Source organism: Anomaloglossus baeobatrachus, chromosome 5 (genome assembly GCF_048569485.1).
Source record: "Anomaloglossus baeobatrachus isolate aAnoBae1 chromosome 5, aAnoBae1.hap1, whole genome shotgun sequence".
Classification (NCBI taxonomy): Eukaryota; Metazoa; Chordata; class Amphibia; order Anura; family Aromobatidae; genus Anomaloglossus; species Anomaloglossus baeobatrachus.
The window spans coordinates 200,655,720-200,676,475 of NC_134357.1; the positions used below are offsets into that span (position 1 = coordinate 200,655,720).

A 20,756-nucleotide genomic window follows, 5' to 3' on the forward strand; every position below is an offset into this window, starting at 1 on the left:
GTCTGCCTGGGGCCACCACCCTGCTTCTTACTGCCTGTTGTGATGCTACGCCTCCCTCCCCCTGTGCACTGCTGTCCTCGCTCTGCATATCCTCCTGCCAGGTTGGGTCAGTTACTGGATCATCCACCACGTCGTCTTCCTCTTCCGCACCCTGCTCCTCCTCCTGACTTCCTGACAATTGTGTCTCATCATCGTCCACCACTTGTTGAGACACGTTGCCAACTTCGTGAGAACGTGGCTGCTCAAATATTTGGCCATCTGTACAGACGATCTCCTCATGACCCACTTCAATATGAGCTGGCGAGAGGCCAGAATGTGTGAATGGAAACGTGAACAGCTCTTCCGAGTGTCCAAGTGTGGGATCATTAATGTCCGAGGAGGACGTGTACTCAGCCTGGTGGTAGGAAGGAGGATCAGGTTCAGAAATGTGCGGTGCAGTATCACGGCTACTGACACTTGACCGTGTGGAAGACAGAGTGTTTGTGGTGGTGCCAATCTGACTGGAAGCATTATCTGCTATCCAACTAACAACCTGTTGACACTGGTCTTGGTTCAAGAGCGGTGTACTGCTGCGGTCCCAAAGAATTTGGGACAGGACGTGCGAGCGAGTAGATGTTGGCCTTTGTTGTGGCGAAATTAGAGCTTGCACACGACCTCGGTCTCTGCCTGCACCACCATCACGTCCACTTCCTTGTTCCTTGCCAATGCCCTTGCGCATTTTGCAATGCTGTGCACTGCTGACGTGTATATTCACTACTTGTGCGTTATATCAAAGTTTGTGGAAATTGCACACAAGTGCACCTGTACGCTGCCACCAACAGGCACACACGTGCGGTTTTAAAAACCAAGCACGGACGCAATAAGAACCTAACAGGTTTTTTTGGGGAGCGACAATTACAGACAACTCAGACACTATCTGGACTGTTTTACACTGTGTACACCAGCCCCAGATATGATGAAGGCTGGTATACGGTCACCACTACCCTGCCTGCCTGCCTGTATACTGGTACAATAGTCCTGACAAGGACTCTTCTGGTCACTAGCCTGTATTCAGACCTGGCTATACCCTGCCTGTATATAGCAACAATAGTCCTGAGAAGGACTCTGCTACTGTACTCCGACCTGGCTATACCCTGCCTGCCTGTATACAACTAGAATAGTCCTGAGAAGGACTTTTGGTCACACTGTTTGCAGCCCTGCAACTGAAAAAGCTATAAAGGGCCGCAAAGCTTTCCCTGAATCAGCGACACTCTCCCTGCACTGACTGTCCGGATAGCTGTGAGCAGAGCACAGCGCGCCGGCCGGTATAAAGGCTCGGTCACGCTGTGCAGGCCGGCCAATCACTGCAATTCCACAACTAACAGGGCTGTGGCATTGCAGTGGTCTGCCAGCCAATCCCTGCATGAGGGCTGGCTCTCAAAAGAGCGCCAACATGCAGAAATGAAGACCACGAGTACAGCACGAGTATCGCGAGATTACTCGGTCCCCGCCGAGCAGCCCGAGTACAGCGATACTCGTGCGAGTACCGAGTAGTTACAAGCATGCTCGCTCATCACTAGTAATGACTCAAACAACAACGCAAAAGAATGCCTCTTGGTATTCCCATGGTTTGGCGTGAACCTAAGGACCACAGCAGTGACTGTTATTTCTATCTGATTCATGCAAAGGATATCGGCAAGAAAAAATGGCATATGATCGTATATCCTAATATTCCTTCAGCAATATGACCTATCCCACACTCTTAGATACTCCCGATTCCAGTTTTCAATGGTTTTATTTCTTGTAAGGACGAAGAAAGTGAACATGGTGATCAAATTTATTTTGATAAGAAGCATGAGAAAATGAATGTAAAATCTGTAGGGTCTTTTTCTGATGCCAAGCAGTCATGATCCCCTAAGCAGTTTACCAAACCTGAATTGTATGATTCAGTAAGAGATTTAGGCCTATCAAAGAAAGCAGCTGAGTTATTACCCTCCAGGCTTCAAGAAAAGAATGTACTTCACCGGTCAGCTAAAATATTCACATTTCAGGAAGCATGAACACATTTTTGTGGACTTTTTTCCGAAGACAAACACTTAGTTTTTATGATATCAGTAGTCTTCTCAGCCAGCTAGGTGTTACCACTTCAACAGTATGGCGGCTATTTCTTGACAGCTCTAAACGGAGTCTGAAATGTGTTCTCCTACATAACGGTAATGTTTATGCAGTTCCAATTAGTCATTCAACTCATCTGTGAGAAGATTATAATGACATAAAATTGTCCTCAACTTACTGAAGTATGAGGAACATAATTGGATCATTTGTGTAGACCTTTAAATGGTAAATCTCCTGCTAGGACAACAGAGAGGTTTCACAAAGTATCCTTGTTTTCTGTTTGTGGGACAGCCGAGCTTGGGAGAAACATTGGACACAGAAGGAGTGGCCAAAACGTAACGCTCTGGAAGTAGGGATGCAAAATATTGTGAATGAACCTGTAGTTGATCTAGACAGGATCATTTTTCCCCCACTTCACATCAAACTTTGCTTAATGAAGCAGTTTGTTTGGGGCCTTGAATAGAGAAAGTGAATGCTTTCAACATATTATTTCTGCTTTTCCTGCCTTGTCTTTCGAGAAGATAAAAGGTGTATTCGATGGACCTCAAATTCGAACCTTTATACGTGACGAAGAATTTGCCAAGAAGATGAAAAAGAAGGAAAAAGCAGCATAGCAGTCTTTTGTGGCAGTTACAAAGAACATCCTTGGCAACAAAAAAGCAGAAAACTATGAACATCTGGTTCAAAGGATACTGTTGACTTTCCACGACATTGGATGTAACGTGAGCATTAAGATTCACTTCCTGAACAGTCACTCTGATAAGTTTCCCAAAAATCTTACAGCTGTTAGTGATGAGAAGGGAGAACACTTTCATCAAGATCTGAAGATGATGGAAGAGCGTTATCAGGGTCGATGGGACAAAAATATGATGGTGGACTAGTGCTGAAGCATCAAACGAGATTGTCCTCAACAAGTATACAAACACAAGAGCTACAAACGCAATTTTTTGCCTGAATACACTTTAAATAAGTTTTGACAAAATTTTATGATTAAAATAAGTGTTTTAATATGTTCTATTTCAAATTGTAGACAATTTCTGATGCATTCATATGTTTTAGTATATTAGTGTATTTACTGCATTGCATTATTACATTTTCATAAAGATGATGCCCAACAAGACATTGTATTTCATTATGTTAAATTAAATGTTGAAATTTGTACAATAAGATGAAAACCTAAAATCTTGAATTGCAAAAAAAAATAGCTTCCAGAGAAAACCTAATCTCAGATTTGAGATCAGCACACGAGAATTAAGTAAAAACAAGTGTTTTTGTAGATGCAACAAAACTTTTGTTCCTCCATGTTATCATTAAACCTCTACAGCTGCTTGTTAATTCATCTCATCTGTACACATTTACTATTTTTGTATAATCATATAACACCTCACACTCACCCCGCATAATTTTTGTTACAATTTTGTATATTGTGCATCAGCGCCCATTTTTTGTACAATTATATGAGTTTACTCTGTCTGTTACTTGGTTTTATTATCCTATCAATACATTTTTGTTTTTAGATTTATGTCTTATGACCTTTCTTGTCTGTAAATTATAGGAATGTTTGTCAGTAACTGTAACTGTGGCACCCACATAACATCCTTTCTCATCTGCATACAGGAGCATTGTAAGAGCCGACTTCCTAGTTCATAGAGGGTCATGTGACCAGGAACAGACTGAGGTTGTGCTGCGTCTGGTGCATGCTGCTGTCCTTTGTACCTCCTGCGGCAGCAGCACAATGTCCCTTTCTTCATTCAGAAGGGAAGTTCTGGTCGGCTTAGGTATGATTGGGGTCACCTTCGCTGCTGGTGTCTACATCGGTGAGTGCAACTCAGAGCTTTATCACTGTACCATACTGCAGTGAATGTAAGATACACATTTGGAACCCAGAATATAAATTACAAATATAAGTATGTGCCCCTCACACCCTCGATAACAGCAGTAGTGTATCACCAATAAGCCTAAACCTGCTGCGCCACAAAAATAGTTGTAAGTTATGCATGAATTGACATCTGCTGTTTGCCTAATATTTTAACTGAATTAGTATGTAACTCTTGAAGGGAATCTGTCAGCTGCCCAACCACTGGCAGCATGAACCAAAACTAGGGATGAGTGAACCCGAACTAGAAAATTTGGTCTCGGACTTGAACACATACTTTTAACTGTTTTCCTGTTCGGGTTTGCCATGCTGCAGCGCAGCCAGTCACCAAGCTTTTAGGCAGTGGGCACATCTGGAGCCATCGCAGCCATGCCAATTAGCATGGCTGTGATTGGCCAGCGCACCATGTGACCTGGCCTGTATAAAAATAACTTGGCACTCAAATCTTGATGCAAGCACTGAATAGCACACACGTTTCGGGTATTAACAGACCTTCCTCAGTGTGCAGAGGTGATTCAGTGAGAGGTATCCTGGGAGACGCTGGTGCTTATCTTAACCTTGCGGTGTCCACTGCTGAGGTGAGCAAGGATAAGATAAGCAAAAGCCTCTCCCAGGATACCTCTCACTGAATCACATCTGCACACTGAGGAAGGTCTGTTAACGCACATCACTCATGGGCGATTTTCCATTAGGTTTTTTTTTTGCTCCCCTTCTTCCGAGAGCTGTAACTTTTTTATTTTTCATCAATCTTGCCATATAAAACTTTTACCATATAGTGTACTGGAAAACAGCAAAAAAATTTCAAGTGCGGAAAAAATGCAAAAAAAAGTGTGATTGCACAATAGTTTTTGGGATATTTTATTCACCATGGTCACTATATGATAAAACTGATGTGTCGGTGTGATGTGTCAGATCGGTACGAGTTTTTAGACACCAAACATGTATAGGTTTACTTTTACCTAAGAGGTTAAAAAAAATTCACAAGTTTGTACAAAAAGTGGCGCACTTTTTGAGCCATTTTCCGAAACTCGTAGCGTTCTTATTTTTCAGGATCTATGGCTCAGTGCTTGCTTATTATTTGCGTCTTGAACTGACATAGTACCATTTTTGCGCAGATGCTACGTTTTAATCGTCTGTTATTGCATTTTGCACAAAATTTGCAGCGACCAAAAAAAGTAATTTGGCATTTGGAATTTTTTGCCGCTATGCCGTTTACCAATCAGATTAATTGATGTTATATTTTGATAGATCGGGCATTTCTGAATGCGGCGATACCAAATATGTGTATATTTTTTATTTTTTTAACAATTAATTTTCAATGGGCCGAATGGGGAGTGATTTGAACTTGTACGTTTTTTATTTATTTTTTTATTTTTTAACTTTTTTTTTTTTTATCTTACTAGGTCCCCTAGGGGACTATAAATATCAGCAGTCTGATCACTCTTCTATTTCTCCAGATCACAGCTACACAGTTGAGATCTAAAGAAAAGCTGCTTTACTCTCACACACTGCGTTCTGCCGGCAGTGAGAGAAAGTGACTCATGATAGCTACAGGAGTCATCACATGACCCTGTGCTACCATGGCAACCACCAGAAGTCACGTGATCACGTCAAGTGACTTCCGACGGGGTGGGTAAGTTATCCTTATGGAGGCGAGCTGATACATCTCACTGTCAGAATTTGACAGTGAGATGTAAGGAGTTAATAGGCGCGGGTGGAAGCGATTCCACTCACGCCTGGCAGGCACACTTCAACTGTTGAAATCAGCTGACATGTCAGCGGATCGCCGCGGACTGCCCACGGCAGCCTGCGGGGATTAACCTCACAGGATCCATGATGTGCTCAGAACGTCATGTGTTGTGAAGAGGTTAATGTCCGAAACATTTGTGCTATTCAGTGTTTGTGAATAAAAATTAACCTTCTTTGCATCAAGATTTCAGTGCAAAGTTGTTTTTGTCATTGCTTATGAGATTGGATCCTACTTGTGCACCATCTACAGAAGTGCCGTGTATTCCATTTCTTTCCTGGCCTTTATAAAGGATGGATCAAGGCGTGCACAGCCATTCTACTGTGAATAGCACAGGGATAGGATTTTATTGGAATAAGGGACAGTGATAGCTTTTTGTAAGAGTATGCCCCACTGGAACCTATGTGTGGTGACTATGCCTCATACATTTCAATCTATGAAAATGCTTTTATTGCACTGCACCAGTCTTTGTGTGGCTAATCTTTAACAAGCTCCATATGACCACTGTGCACCAGTTTCTGTGGGCTCAATCTCCAGGAAATGTCCATGTGGACACTGTATACCAGGTTTTTTGGGTCAATCTCTTAGGCTATGTGCGCACTAGAGCTTTTTACCTGCGGATTTACCCGCGGATTTGCCTTGGAAATTTCTTGAGAAATGTCTGCAATCTTTGTGCAGACATTTCCCATGAAATTCAATGAGAAAAAAAATAGCTGTGCGCACTGTGCGGATTTTTCTCAAGAAAATTTCTTGAGAAAATTTTCTCGAGAAACTTTCTTGAGAAAATGTGCATGTCCATTAATTTCCGCAGGTACCCGCGGTATTCCGGGGGTATTCCGCAGGTAGCAATGATGTGCGGTATACCACCGGAATAGCCGCGAATTACCTGCGGGAATGCTCATCGCTGCCTGCGGTTTTGCAGGAAGCGATGTCATTATGCCAGGAAGAGGAGGCGGAGCAGAGTAAACACAGACGTCACACTCCCTGGACGCCGCACAGAAGCACTTCCGTGCGACCTCCAGGTGCCCGTGCAGTCTGTGTCCTGCTCCGGCCTCGCGGCTGCCTGCACTGCAGGGTGTCAGTGTCTGCCCGCAGTGTCAGCAGCTTGTCACGCGGCAGCGCAGGCAGACACTGACATCCTGCAGTGCTGGGAGCCGCGGGGATGACGATCGCTGCTGTCAGGAGGTGAGATCATTACCTGCTGTGACGATCTCCTGCCTCCTGACGTCACCGCGGTCACTGCTGTCTATGCCCGTCTCGCGAGCGGCCCGAGACTGTCACTAGCGGTGACGTCACGGGCTCTCGCGATACTTCTGACAACGCGGCGGGCATAGAAGTCAGTGACAGCGCTGACGTCAGCAGTACAGGAGATGATCACAGAAGGTAATGATCTCATCTATGCTCCTGATGGCAGCGCTCGTCATCCCCTGCAGTGACCTGAGCTGACCTATTGATGTTAGCTCAGGTCACTGCATTGCTCTCCCAGCCAATGGGGAACATTCTGTTCTTCATTGACTGGGACAGCGACTATGGTATGGATCGCCGTGCCCCCCCCCCTTATTGGATTACGCCGGACGTGGAATTGATTGTGCTCTTTTCAATAAATTGGTTAAAGAGGGAATGTTTTGGGGAGTGTTTTTTCAAATAAAACTTTTTTTGTTGTCTATTTTTTAATTATTACTGACTGGGTTGGTGATGTCGGGTATCTGATAGACGCCTGACCTCACTAACCCCAGGGCTTGATGCCAGGTGACATTACACATCTGGCATCAACCCCATATATTACCTCGTTTGCCAACGCACCAGGGCGCGGGATGAGCTGGGGCAAAGCGCCAGGATTGGCACGTCTAATGGATGCGCCACTTCTGGGGCGGCTGCGGCCTGCAATTTTTAGGCTGGGGAGTGTCCAATAACAGTGGACCTCCCTAGTCTGAGAATATCAGACCCCAGCTGTCCGCTTTACCTTGGCTGGTGATCCAATATGGGGGGGACCGCACGTTTTTTGTTTTAAATTATTTATATAATTTAAAATAACAGCGTGGGGTGCCCACTGTTTTGGATTATCAGCCAAGGTGAAGCTGCCAGCGGTGGTCTGCAGGCTGCAGCCGTCTGCTTTACCCTAGCTGGCTACAAAAAATGGGGGGACCTCACGTCGTTTTTTTTTAATTATTTATTTATTTTATGGCTAAATACAAGGCTAAGCACCCTTTAGTGCCACATGAAAGTCACTAAAGGGTGCCAGCTTAGAAAATGCAGGGAGGTGGAACATTATATAGGTTTTTCTCATCTATCTATCTATCTATCTATCTATCTATCTATCCCTCTATCTATCTATCCCTCTATCTATCTATCTATCTATCTATCCATCTATCCCTCTATCTATCTATCCATCTATCCCTCTATCTATCTATCTATTCATCTATTCATCTATCTATCTATCCCTCTATCTATCTATCTATTCATCTATCCATCTTTCCCTCTATCCATTATCTGTCTATCGATTATCTTTATTATTTATTGCAGGGACAAACCTGCGGTAAATCCGCGGTAAATCCGCGGCAAATCCGCGGCAAAACCGCATGCGGATTTGGTGCGGATTTTTTCCGCAGGTCCGGAAATCTTTCACTGGCAGATGTTTCTCAAGAAATTTTCTTGAGAAACTTCACATTTCTAGTGCGCACATAGCCTGAAAAAGCTTTTAGTGCTCTGTAGGCTCTGTGAGCTCAATTTGGATACTGCATCAGTTTCTGTTGGCTTATTCTCTTACAAGCTCTGTCACCTACTGCACCAGGCTTTTTCTGGGTACTCAATAAAAAAGGCTCTGTATGAACATTTTTTTTTTTATAAGTATTGCTCCGAGGGGGGGAGGTGAACTCTGCCAAGCTTAGCTGTTTGGGTGAAGTTTGGAAGGAGGATATGTAAGGGGGCTGTTAATTAACACCTTCAGTCCCCAGCCTGTTTTCACCTTAAAGACCAGACCACTTTTTGTAATTTTGACCAGTGTCACTGTGAGGTTTTAACTCTGGAACGCTTCAACGGATCCTGGCAATTCTGACATTGTTTTTTCGTGACATATTGTACTTCATGTCAGTGGTAAATTTAGGACGATATGTTTTGCATTTATTTGTGAAAATTTCGGAAATTCGGCGAAAATTTCGCAATTTTCAAAATTTGAAATTTTATGCCCATAAATCTGAGAGTTATGTCACACAAAATAGTTGCTAAATAACATTTCCCACTTGTCTACTTTACACCAGCGCAATTTTTGAAACAAATTATTTTTGGTTAGGAAGTTAAAAGGGGTCAAAGTTCATTAGCAATTTCTCATTTTTCCAACAAAATTTACAAAAAAAAAAAAAATGTTATGTACTACATCACATTTGGAGTGATTTGAGACACCTAGGCGACAGAAAATATCCAAAAGTGACCCCATTCTAAAATCTGCACCCCTCACTCTGCTCAAAACCACATCCAAGAAGTTTATTAACCCTTTGGAGCTTCACAGCAACCAAAGCAATGTGGAAGGAAAAGAATGGAAATTTTACTTTTTTTTTTACACAAAAATGTTACTTTAGCCATAAAATTTAGCATTTTCACAAGGGTATCAGGAACAAATGCATCATAAAATTAATTGTGCAATTTCACCTGAGTAGACCGATATCTCATGTGTGGTGGAAATCAATTGTTTGGGCGCACAGCAGGTCTCGGAAGGGAAGGCACATCATTTAAATTTTTGAAAGCAAAATTGTCTGGAATCATTAGCGGATGTGATGTTGCATTTGGAGACCCCCTGAGGAGCCTAAACAATAGAGCTCCCCCACAAGTGACCCATTTTGGAAACTAGACCCCCCATGGCATATATCTAGATTGGTAATGAACACTTTGAACCATCACGTGCGTCATACATTGAGCCATAAAAACAAAAAAGTACTTTTTTTTCCACAAAAATGTCATTTTAGGCTCAATTTTTTAATTTTTACAGGGGTAACAGGGTAAAATGGACCACAAAATTTGTTGGGCAATTTGTTCTGAGTACGCTGATACCTCATATGGCAGAAAACCACTTTTTGGGCGCACGGTGGAGCTCCAGAGGAAAGGAGCGTCATTTGACTTTTTAAATGGAAAATTAGCTGGAATCGTTAAGGCCCCGTCACACTAAGCAACATCGCTAGCAACATCGCTGCTAACGAACAACTTTTGTGACGTAGCAGCGATGTTGCTAGTGATGTCGCTGTGTGTGACATCCAGCAACAACCTGGCCCCTGCTGTGAGGTCGCTGGTTGTTGCTGAATGTCCTGGGCCATTTTTTAGTTGTTGCTGTCCCGCTGTGAAGCACACATCGCTGTGTGTGACAGCGAGACAGCAACAACTAAATGTGCAGGCAGCAGGAGCCGGCTTCTGCGGAGGCTGGTAACCACAGTAAACGTCGGGTAACCAAGAAGCCCTGTCCTTGGTTACCCGATATTTACCTTTGTTACCAGCCTCCGCCGCTCTCACTGTCAGTGCCGGCTCCTGCTCCCTGCACATGTAGCTGCAGGACACATCGGGTTAATTAACCCGATGTGTGCTGTAGCTAGGAGAGCAGGGAGCCAGCGCTAAGCATTGTGCGCTGCTCCCTGCTCTGTGCACATTTAGCTGCAGCACACATCGGGTAATTAACCCGATGTGTGCTGTAACTAGGAGAGCAGGGAGCCAGCGCTAAGCGGTGTGCGCTGCTCCCTGCTCTGTGCACATGTATCTGCAGCACACATCGGGTAATTAACCCGATGTGTGCTGTAACTAGGAGAGCAGGGAGCCAGCGCTCAGTGTGCGCTGCTCCCTGCTCTCTGCACGTGTAGCTGCGTGCGCTGGTAACCAAGGTAAATATCGGGTTGGTTACCCGATATTTACCTTAGTTACCAAGCGCAGCATCTTCCACGCGGCGCTGCTGGCTGGGGGCTGGGACACTGGTTGCTGGTGAGCTCACCAGCAACTCGTGTAGCGACGCTCCAGCGATCCCTGCCAGGTCAGGTTGCTGGTGGGATCGCTGGAGCGTCGCAGTGTGACATCTCACCAGCAACCTCCTAGCAACTTACCAGCGATCCCTATCGTTGTTGGGATCGCTGGTAAGTTGTTTAGTGTGACTGGACCTTTAGCCGCACCATGTTGCATTTGGAGATCCCCCTGATGTGACGAAACAGTGGAGCTCCCCCACATGTGACACCATTTTGGAAATTAGACCCCCCCATACAAAAAAATATTAGTTTGGCGAAATAAAAAATACGGACGTCAGTAAAAAAAAAATTTGAGCGCCTGCAACTGACACTAAGGCAAGTGCCACACGTGAGAGCGATGCACGAATCTCGCATCGCAGCATCCGGCACAGCCGCACACTCCTGTCTGGAAGAGAGCGACTATGCCGGATGATGCGATGTGAGACTCGTGCATTGCTCTCACTTGGGGCACTGGGCTGACCCTTACAATATTCAGTAAAAAATACTGTAGTTGACGATTACTACAGTATAATTTTACTGGCCCTAAACTAAGTTTATTTGTATTTCTTTGTTAGTTTACAGAAAAGAAATCAGTACGCACGCACGAATGTGCTGCAAAAAGGGGGGGGACTAGGTGGGATGGAAAAAAAGATAGATGGAGGATGGGAGAGGGTGCGGCGGATGGAGGAGCAGCGGCGGATGGAAGAGGGCGCAACAGATGGAGGAGCGGCAGAGGATGGGTGAGGGCGCAACAGATGCAGGAGTGGCGGAGGATGGGGGGAGGGTGGAAGGGGAGTGGGAGGTGAGATTGGGGAAAGCTACATTACAGGATGGATCTAGGCAGCAGATGGAGGAGACAGCAGATCCGGGAGGGGGAGAGGTGAGAGAGGGGGCAGAGGATTAAGGGGATGGGAGAGAGTGGGCAGCAGATCGGGGAGGGGGCAGAGGCTGATGGTGGAGTGCGGTGACAGATGCAGAGACACAGCGGCAGATGGGGGAGTGCGGTGGCTGATGGGGGAGTGTGGTGGCTGATGCGTACAGCGTACACCGCTTAGTGCTGGCTCCTTGCACCCGTAGCCAGGGTAAATATCGGGTAACTAGGCAAAGCGCATTGCTTAGTAACCCGATGTGTACCCTGGTTACGTGTGCAGGGAGCCAGAGAGAGCATGCGCAGCGAAATCCTACGGATTACGCTGCTCAAAAAACGTTACATGCTGCGTTCCTTCCGCCCGGCGGAAGCAACGCAGCGTCGCCCAGCGGAAGCAACGCAGGTACTTCACTCGCAATCCGTCGTCCATACAAGTCTATGGGAAGCAGCGGAATCCGTTAACTGATTCCGCTGTTTGACAAAACGGCGGATTGCAACTGAAGGAAAACAACGCAAGTGTGAATGTACCCTTAGCCACCACACATAACTGTCAAGTAGGTGTGGATTGCTGACATTTGTGAGGTTCTTAAAGGGAAGGTGTTGTGCCCAAAAAAAAATTTCAATAACTGAAAAAATGTAAAGTATTAATGTTTTGTTTAAATATTATTATTATTTGTTTTTAATAGAGCAAAATATAAAAAAAAAAATTAAAAAAGTTTGATATTTTCCACTCTTAAACTCTAGGGGGAGCAGCTGCTGAAATCCTACAGAAATCCCACTGTAGAAATAGCCTGGATTACAGCTGCAGTAAATGTGGGAAGAATCTGCTCTCCTGTGTGTGATGTCACAGCTCCCCCTCCCAATCTGGGTGTTTCCAACAGATAAGAGAAAATGAAGTGTAGGGACACAGCGCGGAGCCATTTTATTGGTGACCACAAATGTCTAAAGTGTCACCAAGGACAGCTCCATTGTGCTCCTCACATAACGCTCTGCACGCCCCGGTCCAGCAATGCTCTGCCGCATGCACACCTACCCACAATGTTCTGTCACATGCATGCCCGCAATGCTCTGCCACACGGACGCATGCAGTGTGTGTGTACACTGTGTATATATTGTGTGTGTGACCGAGCACCCAGCATGAGGGCGGCGGACCCAGCATGTGTATATACCATGTACTGTGTGTATATACTATATACTGCGTGTATATACTATATAGTATATGAACACTGTGTATATACTGTGTGTGTGACCGAGCAGCATGAGGGAGGCGGAGGCAGCATGTGTATATACTATATACCATGTACTGTGTGTATATACTACATACCGTGTGTACAGTGTGTATATACTGTGTAACCGAGCAGCATGAGGGAGGCGGAACCAGCCTGTGTATATAATATTTACCGTATATTGAGTGTATATACTATATACTGTGTGTATATACTATATACGTGTGTACACTGTGTATATACTGTGTGTGTGACCGAGCAGGATGAAGGAGGCATAGCCAGCGTGTGTATATACTATATACCATGTACTGTGTGCATATACTATACACTGTGTGTGTATATACTATATACCATGTGTACAGTGTGTGTATTTACTGTGTGTGTGACCGAGCAGCATGAGGGAGGTGGAGCCAGCGTGTGTGTATATACTATATACCGTGTATTGTGTGCATATATACTATATACTGTGTGTATATACTATATACCATGTGTACAGTGTATATACTGTGTGTGTGACCGAGGAGCATAACAGTGCAATGCTCTGCATGCACGACCACCCAAAATGCTCTGCCACACGCTCACCCACAATGCTCTGCCACGCACACACAAACAATGCTCTGACACGCACGCACACACAATGCTCTGACACGCATGCACACACAATGCTCTGCTACACGCACGCATAATGCTCTGCCACACGCACGCATAATGCTCTGCCACACAAACGGCATAATACTCTGCCACACGCACGCATAATGCTCTGCCACACGCACGCATACACAATGCTTTGCCATGCACGCTGACACAATGCACTGCCATGCACGCACACACAAAATCCTCTGCCACACACACGCACAAAATGTTCTGCCACATTCACGCACACACAATGCTCTGCCACGCATGCACACACAATGCTCTGCCACACGCACACCCACACACAATGCTCTACCATGCACGTACAATGCTCTGCCACGCAAGCAAACACAATGCTCTGCCACGCACGCACACACAATGCTCTGCCACGCACGCACACACAATGCTCTGCCATGCACGCTGACACAATGTTCTGCCACGCACACACAATGCACTGCCATGCACGCACTTACAAAATGCTCTGCCACACACACACAATGCTCTGCCACGCACGCACACAATGCTCTGCCATGCACGCACACACATTGCTCTGCCACGCACGCACACATACACAATGCTCTGCCATGCACGCTGACACAATGCTCTGCGATGCACGCTGACACAATGCTCTGCCACGCACGCACACACAATTCACTGCCACGCACGCACACGCAATGCTCTGCCACATGCACGCACACAAAATGCTCTGCTACATGCACGCACACACAATGCTCTGCCACGCACGCACACACAAAATGCTCTGCCGCACGCACACACAAAATGCTCTGCCACATGCACGCACACACAGTGCTCTGCCTCGCACGCACACACAATGCTCTGCCTCGCACGCACACACAATGCTCTGCCACGCACGCACACACAATGCTCTGCCATGCATGCACAGTGCTCTGCCACGCATGCACACACAATGCTCTGCCACACACGCACACACAATGCTCTTCCACGCATGCACACAAATTGCTCTGCCACACACACACACAATGCTCTGCATGCACGCCCGCTGCGGCCGGGGGAGGGGGGGGCGGTACACTACTCACATAATCCAACAGGTGACAGGCCATGGGGAGAGCGTGGGGTTATCATTGGAGACGATAGCATCGGCGGCGGGGGGGAGGGGGGAAAGTTCAGCACACAGCATGACCGCTGTGAGCTGCAGAAAGAGGGCGCTGATCTCCTCCCTCTGCTGAGATCTGGACAGCCCAGGGGGCGCATCCAAGTCACGGCAGGGAGCTCTCCTGTACTAAGCCTAGGGGTCAGAGTCCGACTATCAGAGGCAATGCACACGGGGCTGCCATAAAGGAGGTGAGTAACTGTCGTTACACACAGCAAATCCAGCATGGCAGCCCCCAGTGCTTCAGTAAAACTAGAATGAAATAAAAACTAAATAAACAGTGAGTTTAATTTTGTATTACAAATACTTGACTTCATAATCACTATTATTAATACAAAAATAAAAAACCGCGACACCCTACCTTTAAGAACTTTGAGCACTGCTCCAAGTTTGTGAGAAGTGATCAGGTTATCAGCTTAAGGCTTGAAACACATCTATGCGAGTAAAATCGGTCCGAGTTGGCTGAAAAAAACTTGGCTGATTTTAGTTCACGTTAGGTCAGAGTGCAATGCAAGTGTGTTCCTTTTTTTTAATTATTTCAAGGATAGCAGAGCGTGTGTAATGCGTGTTTGATGCGTATGGGATCCGTTTCTACTATGTCATCTGCCATTCAGCTCTGCTACATGGCCGCTGACAGCAGACACAGACAGCCATGTAGCAGAGCTGAATGGCAGATGACAGCAGACACAGACAGAGCCCCACGATCAGAATGAACTCGGGTGAACTTCACCCGACTTCATTGTCATGCCGCGGCTCTATGTCGCGTCCTGATTAGCGGTCAACCATGAAAAACTCACCGGTGACTGCTAATCTGAGTGACTGAATTGAGCAGCGCGATTAGCGCTGCCATCACTCATGTTACCCGCGGCCAGCTGTATTCTCCCCCCGTGACCGCAACTCACCTGTGACTTCATCGCTGTCACTCGGGTGACCTGCTGTCACTGTTGGAGGATCCAGCGGTGTCTGCGAGTAACCTGACTGACATCATCAGCTGATCGCGATACTCACCTCAGTTGCTGCGTGGAGCTGACAGGAGCGGCGGTGTCTTCTGCAGCTCCTGTCACCTTCATGTAGCAGAGCTGGAAGTGACACGGGACCTCCGTGGATTACGTCGGACATGGATGGGTTTTTTGGGTACTTAATAAAGTGGTGAACGAGGCTCTTTGTTACTGTTTATTATTTTAAATAAAGGATTTTTTTACTGTGTGTGTTTATTAACTTTAATTTACAGGTTAATCATTGGGGGTGTCTCATAGACGCCTGCAATGATTAATCTAGGATTTAGTGGCAGCTATGGGCTGCTGCCATTAACTCCTTATTACCCCGATTACCAACGCACCAGGGCAAATCGGGAAGAGCCGGGTACAGTCCCAGAACAGTCGCATCTAATAGATGCGGCCATTCTGGGCGGCTGCTGGCTGATATTGTTAGGCCGGGGGGCTCCCCATAACGTGGAGCTCCCCATCTTGGGAATACCAGCCTTCAGCCGTATGGCTTTATCTGGCTGGTATTAAAAAACGGGGGGACCGCACGACGATTTTTTTAATTATTTATTTTACTGCACAGCATAGACACGCCCACCGGCTGCTGTGATTGGTTGCAGTGAGACAGCTGTCACTCAGCGTGGGGGCGTGTCTGACTGCAACCAATCATAGGCGCCGGTGGGCGGGGAAAGCAGGGAATACGAGATTGAATAATGAGCGGCCGGCTTTTTCAAAAGAGGAGAAGCCGCCGGAGCAGTGTGAACGCCGTGCAGCGCCGCGCTGGTGATCGGGGGATCGGTGAGTATGAGAGAGGGGGGGAGAAGGATAGACCGACATGGACAGAGAGAGAGGGAGAGAGATAGTGACCGACCGACAGAGAGAGAATAGAGACCGAGAGGGAGAGACCGACTAACAGAGAATAGAGATTGACAGACATTGTGAGACCTCACTCGTTTCCAGTGTTTTAGGAAACATGCGAGAAATGTATTTAGAAAATCGGATGTCACTAGGATGGTGTGAGTGCCCGTCCAGTGACATCTGATTATTTACACGTTCCCATAGACTTGCATTGGAGAGACTCGCAGGAGAAACTCGCCAAAATGCAGCATGCTGCGATTTTTTTCTCAATCGCAGATGAGAGCTGAATCATTCACTAATGTGTCCGAGTGCAATGCGAGATTTTCTCGCATTGCACTACTGCGAGAAACTTGCAAGTGAGAAGCCGGCCTAACAATCCCATTGCTGTGTTTATTGAAACAATCACTGCACAATCTCAAAGAGGAAGCTTTGAGTGCCCAGCATGTGGCTATGGACCCAAATTTTCCAATGGGTGATGATACCCAGCCCAGCCGATATTCTGAGGTAACATTTGAGGAGGGAGAGAACTTGTCTTTTTGTTCAACCCAGGAGATTCCCAATGCTACACAAGGGACTCTTAACCCCAGGAGGAGGCGGCAAGTCAGCCACCTTAAATACCTTTTCATGATTGGATACACCTGCCTATGAAGTTCAAAGCTCAATGAGGTTACAAAACCAATTTAGTGCTTTAGTAAGTCAGTAAAAAGTAGTTAGGAGTGTTCAAATCAAGAAATTGATAAGGGTGCCCATACTTTTGCACCAGTCAAAGTTTGTTTAAATGCGGATTGCACATTTTCTGTTAGTACAATAAACCTCATTTCAATCCAGAAATATTACTCAGTCCATCAATTATTAGATATATGAAACTGAAATAGCTGTTGCAAAAACCCAAATTGTTATAAAGAAAAAAGGTTAACATTAATAGGGGTGCCCAAACTTTTTCATATGACTGTATCTATATATATAATTGCCTTATTCTGTCTGTCTGTCTGTCTTGCTCCAACATTGTGTCGTTACAGTGACATTGTGTCCTTACAGTGACAACCGTCGGATTGGCCGCTGGGCTTGGCCTGGCCCCGCCCCTCCACACAGATTGGCCGCTTGGCTCGGCCTGGCCCTGCCCCCCGCATGGATTAACCGTTTGGCCAGGCCCGCCGCCCGCACACGATGCCCACTAGGTCACGCCCCCCGCACGCGATGCCTGCTAGGCCACGCCCCGCACTCGATGCCCGCTAGGCCATGCCCCTCACGCGATGCCCGCTAGACCTCGCCCCCTCACACTATGCCCGCTAGGCCACGGCCCCTCACACTATGCCCGCTAGGCCACGCCCCTCACAATATGCCCGCTCGGCCACGCCCCCTCACACTATGCCTGCTCAGCCACGCCCCCCTCACACTATGCCCGCTCGGCCACGCCCCCCGCACACGTTGGGCACCTGTACACCTCCCCCCCAGAACAACTCCCATTATACTCCTCCTATTATAATCCTCCTATTATACTCCTCTCTGAGGGGTTCGCAGCATGGGGGATGGAGCACGATGGGGGGTGCAGCATGGGGGGTGGACCACGATGGGGGGTGCCCAGAATGGGGGGATGAAACACGATGGGGGGTGCGCAGCATGGGGGATGGAGCACGATGGAGGTGCGCAGCATGGGGGATGGAGCACGATGGGGGGTGCGCAGCATGGGGGATGGAGCAGGATAGCGGGTGCAGCTTGGGGGGTGGACCACGATGGGGGGTGCACACCTCCCCCCAAAACACACACACACTGCACAACACACCACACACACACTGGGAACCACAAACACCACCCTACACAGACACCCACACACACACAGACAATGCTGCACACACACAACACACAAACACCGCGGCACACACAAATATATGCACATACCGCGCAACACACACATTGCACAAAACATACCTCCCCCCAAAACACACACACGCACCCCACACACACACAAACCGCGCAACACACACAGCACCACACACACACACAAACGCTACAGACACACAGCGCTCCACAAACAATGCAACACACAACGCAACACACAAACAACACCACTCTCACACCCCCCTACCCAGACAACACCCAGAACATTTACAGCGCACTACACTGGCAACTACACACAACAACATCTATATATATATATATATATATATATATATATAACAAAAATCATACATTAACTACACAATAAATTCTAGAAATACCCGATGCGTTAGAATCGGGCCACCTTCTAGTATCATATATTCGTGTAGGGACCCACAAAAATGAGGATCCGTGACGTGGATTGTGGGCTTCCGTACTATGGCCATATTACCTACCAATACCTCATATATTTATTTATTCTTTTGCACAGAATATTTTATACAGGATGCAGCCAGGCCTCTTTATGTTAGGCCTTGCATACTATACTCACTGTCCCTGCATGGAGCACATATTTAGTACTGGCGCAGCCCGCTTGCATCTACTGTGATGGGCGTAACTAATAGGCTGCATACCAGATACTCTGTACCTGCATGTGTAAACAGTGTCCTATGCAAGCCACAAGTGTGCAATTTTACCATCTCTCTTTGCACCTGTGATGTCTCCATTTAATAAAGGTCTTGCTGCATCCTGGCAGTGCATTAGTCTTTTTGGCCTGGGCAGTTTCCATCTTCTGCCATTAGTCTGTGAGTTTTTGCTTAGCTTTTGGAGGATTTTTATTCCTCTTTTTGTTGTTATATATATATATATATATATATATATATATATATATATATATATATATATACATATATATATATATATATATACAGTCAGGGCCAGAAATATTTGGACAGTGACACAAGTTTTGTTATTTTAGCTGTTTACAAAAACATGTTCAGAAATACAATTATATATATAATATGGGCTGAAAGTGCACACTCCCAGCTGCAATATGAGAGTTTTCACATCCAAATCGGAGAAAGGGTTTAGGAATCATAACTCTGTAATGCATAGCCTCCTCTTTTTCTAGGGACCAAAAGTAATTGGACAAGGGACTCTAAGGGCTGCAATTAACTCTGAAGGCGTCTCCCTCGTTAACCTGTAATCAATGAAGTAGTTAAAAGGTCTGGGGTTGATTACAGGTGTGTGGTTTTGCATTTGGAAGCTGTTGCTGTGACCAGACAACATGCGGTCTAAGGAACTCTCAATTGAGGTGAAGCAGAACATCCTGAGGCTGAAAAAAAAGAAAAAATCCATCAGAGAGATAGCAGACATGCTTGGAGTAGCAAAATCAACAGTCGGGTACATTCTGAGAAAAAAGGAATTGACTGGTGAGCTTGGGAACTCAAAAAGGCCTGGGCATCCACGGATGACAACAGTGGTGGATGATCGCCGCATACTTTCTTTGGTGAAGAAGAACCCGTTCACAACATCAACTGAAGTCCAGAACACTCTCAGTGAAGTAGGTGTATCTGTCTCTAAGTCAACAGTAAAGAGAAGACTCCATGAAAGTAAATACAAAGGGTTCACATCTAGATGCAAACCATTCATCAATTCCAAAAATAGACAGGCCAGAGTTAAATTTGCTGAAATACACCTCATGAAGCCAGCTCAGTTCTGGAAAAGTATTCTATGGACAGATGAGACAAAGATCAACCTGTACCAGAATGATGGGAAGAAAAAAGTTTGGAGAAGAAAGGGAACGGCACATGATCCAAGGCACACCACATCCTCTGTAAAACATGGTGGAGGCAACGTGATGGCATGGGCATGCATGGCTTTCAATGGCACTGGGTCACTTGTGTTTATTGATGACATAACAGCAGACAAGAGTAGCCGGATGAATTCTGAAGTGTACCGGGATATACTTTCAGCCCAGATTCAGCCAAATGCCGCAAAGTTGATCGGACGGCGCTTCATAGTACAGATAGATAATGACCCCAAGCATACAGCCAAAGCTACCCAGGAGTTCATGAGTGCAAAAAAGTGGAACATTCTGCAATGGCCAAGTCAATTACCAGATCTTAACCCAATTGAGCATGCATTTCACTTGCTCAAATCCAGACTTAAAACGGAAAGACCCACAAACAAGCAAGACCTGAAGGCTGTGGCTGTAAAGGCCTGGCAAAGCATTAAGAAGGAGGAAACCCAGCGTTTGGTGATGTCCATGGGTTCCAGACTTAAGGCAGTGATTGCCTCCAAAGCATTCGCAACAAAATATTGAAAATAAAAATATTTTGTTTGGGTTTGGTTTATTTGTCTAATTACTTTTGATCTCCTAAAATGTGGAGTGTTTGTAAAGAAATGTGTACAATTCCTACAATTTCTATCAGATATTTTTGTTCAAATTTTCAAATTAAATGTTATAATCTGCACTTGAATTCTGTTG

At 46.0% G+C, this 20,756-nt stretch overlaps 1 protein-coding gene across 1 annotated transcript in view; it reads left to right on the forward strand.

The window, feature by feature from the left end:
- Positions 1-3,763: 3,763 nt before the first annotated feature.
- The window catches only part of COMTD1 (catechol-O-methyltransferase domain containing 1), a 366,090-nt gene continuing 349,097 nt past the window's right edge, over positions 3,764-20,756 (forward strand). The window contains exon 1 of the mRNA XM_075347317.1: positions 3,764-3,911. Within this exon, the coding sequence (XP_075203432.1) occupies positions 3,830-3,911 (82 nt within the window). The 5' untranslated portion in view covers positions 3,764-3,829. The remainder of the gene's footprint in view (positions 3,912-20,756) is intronic.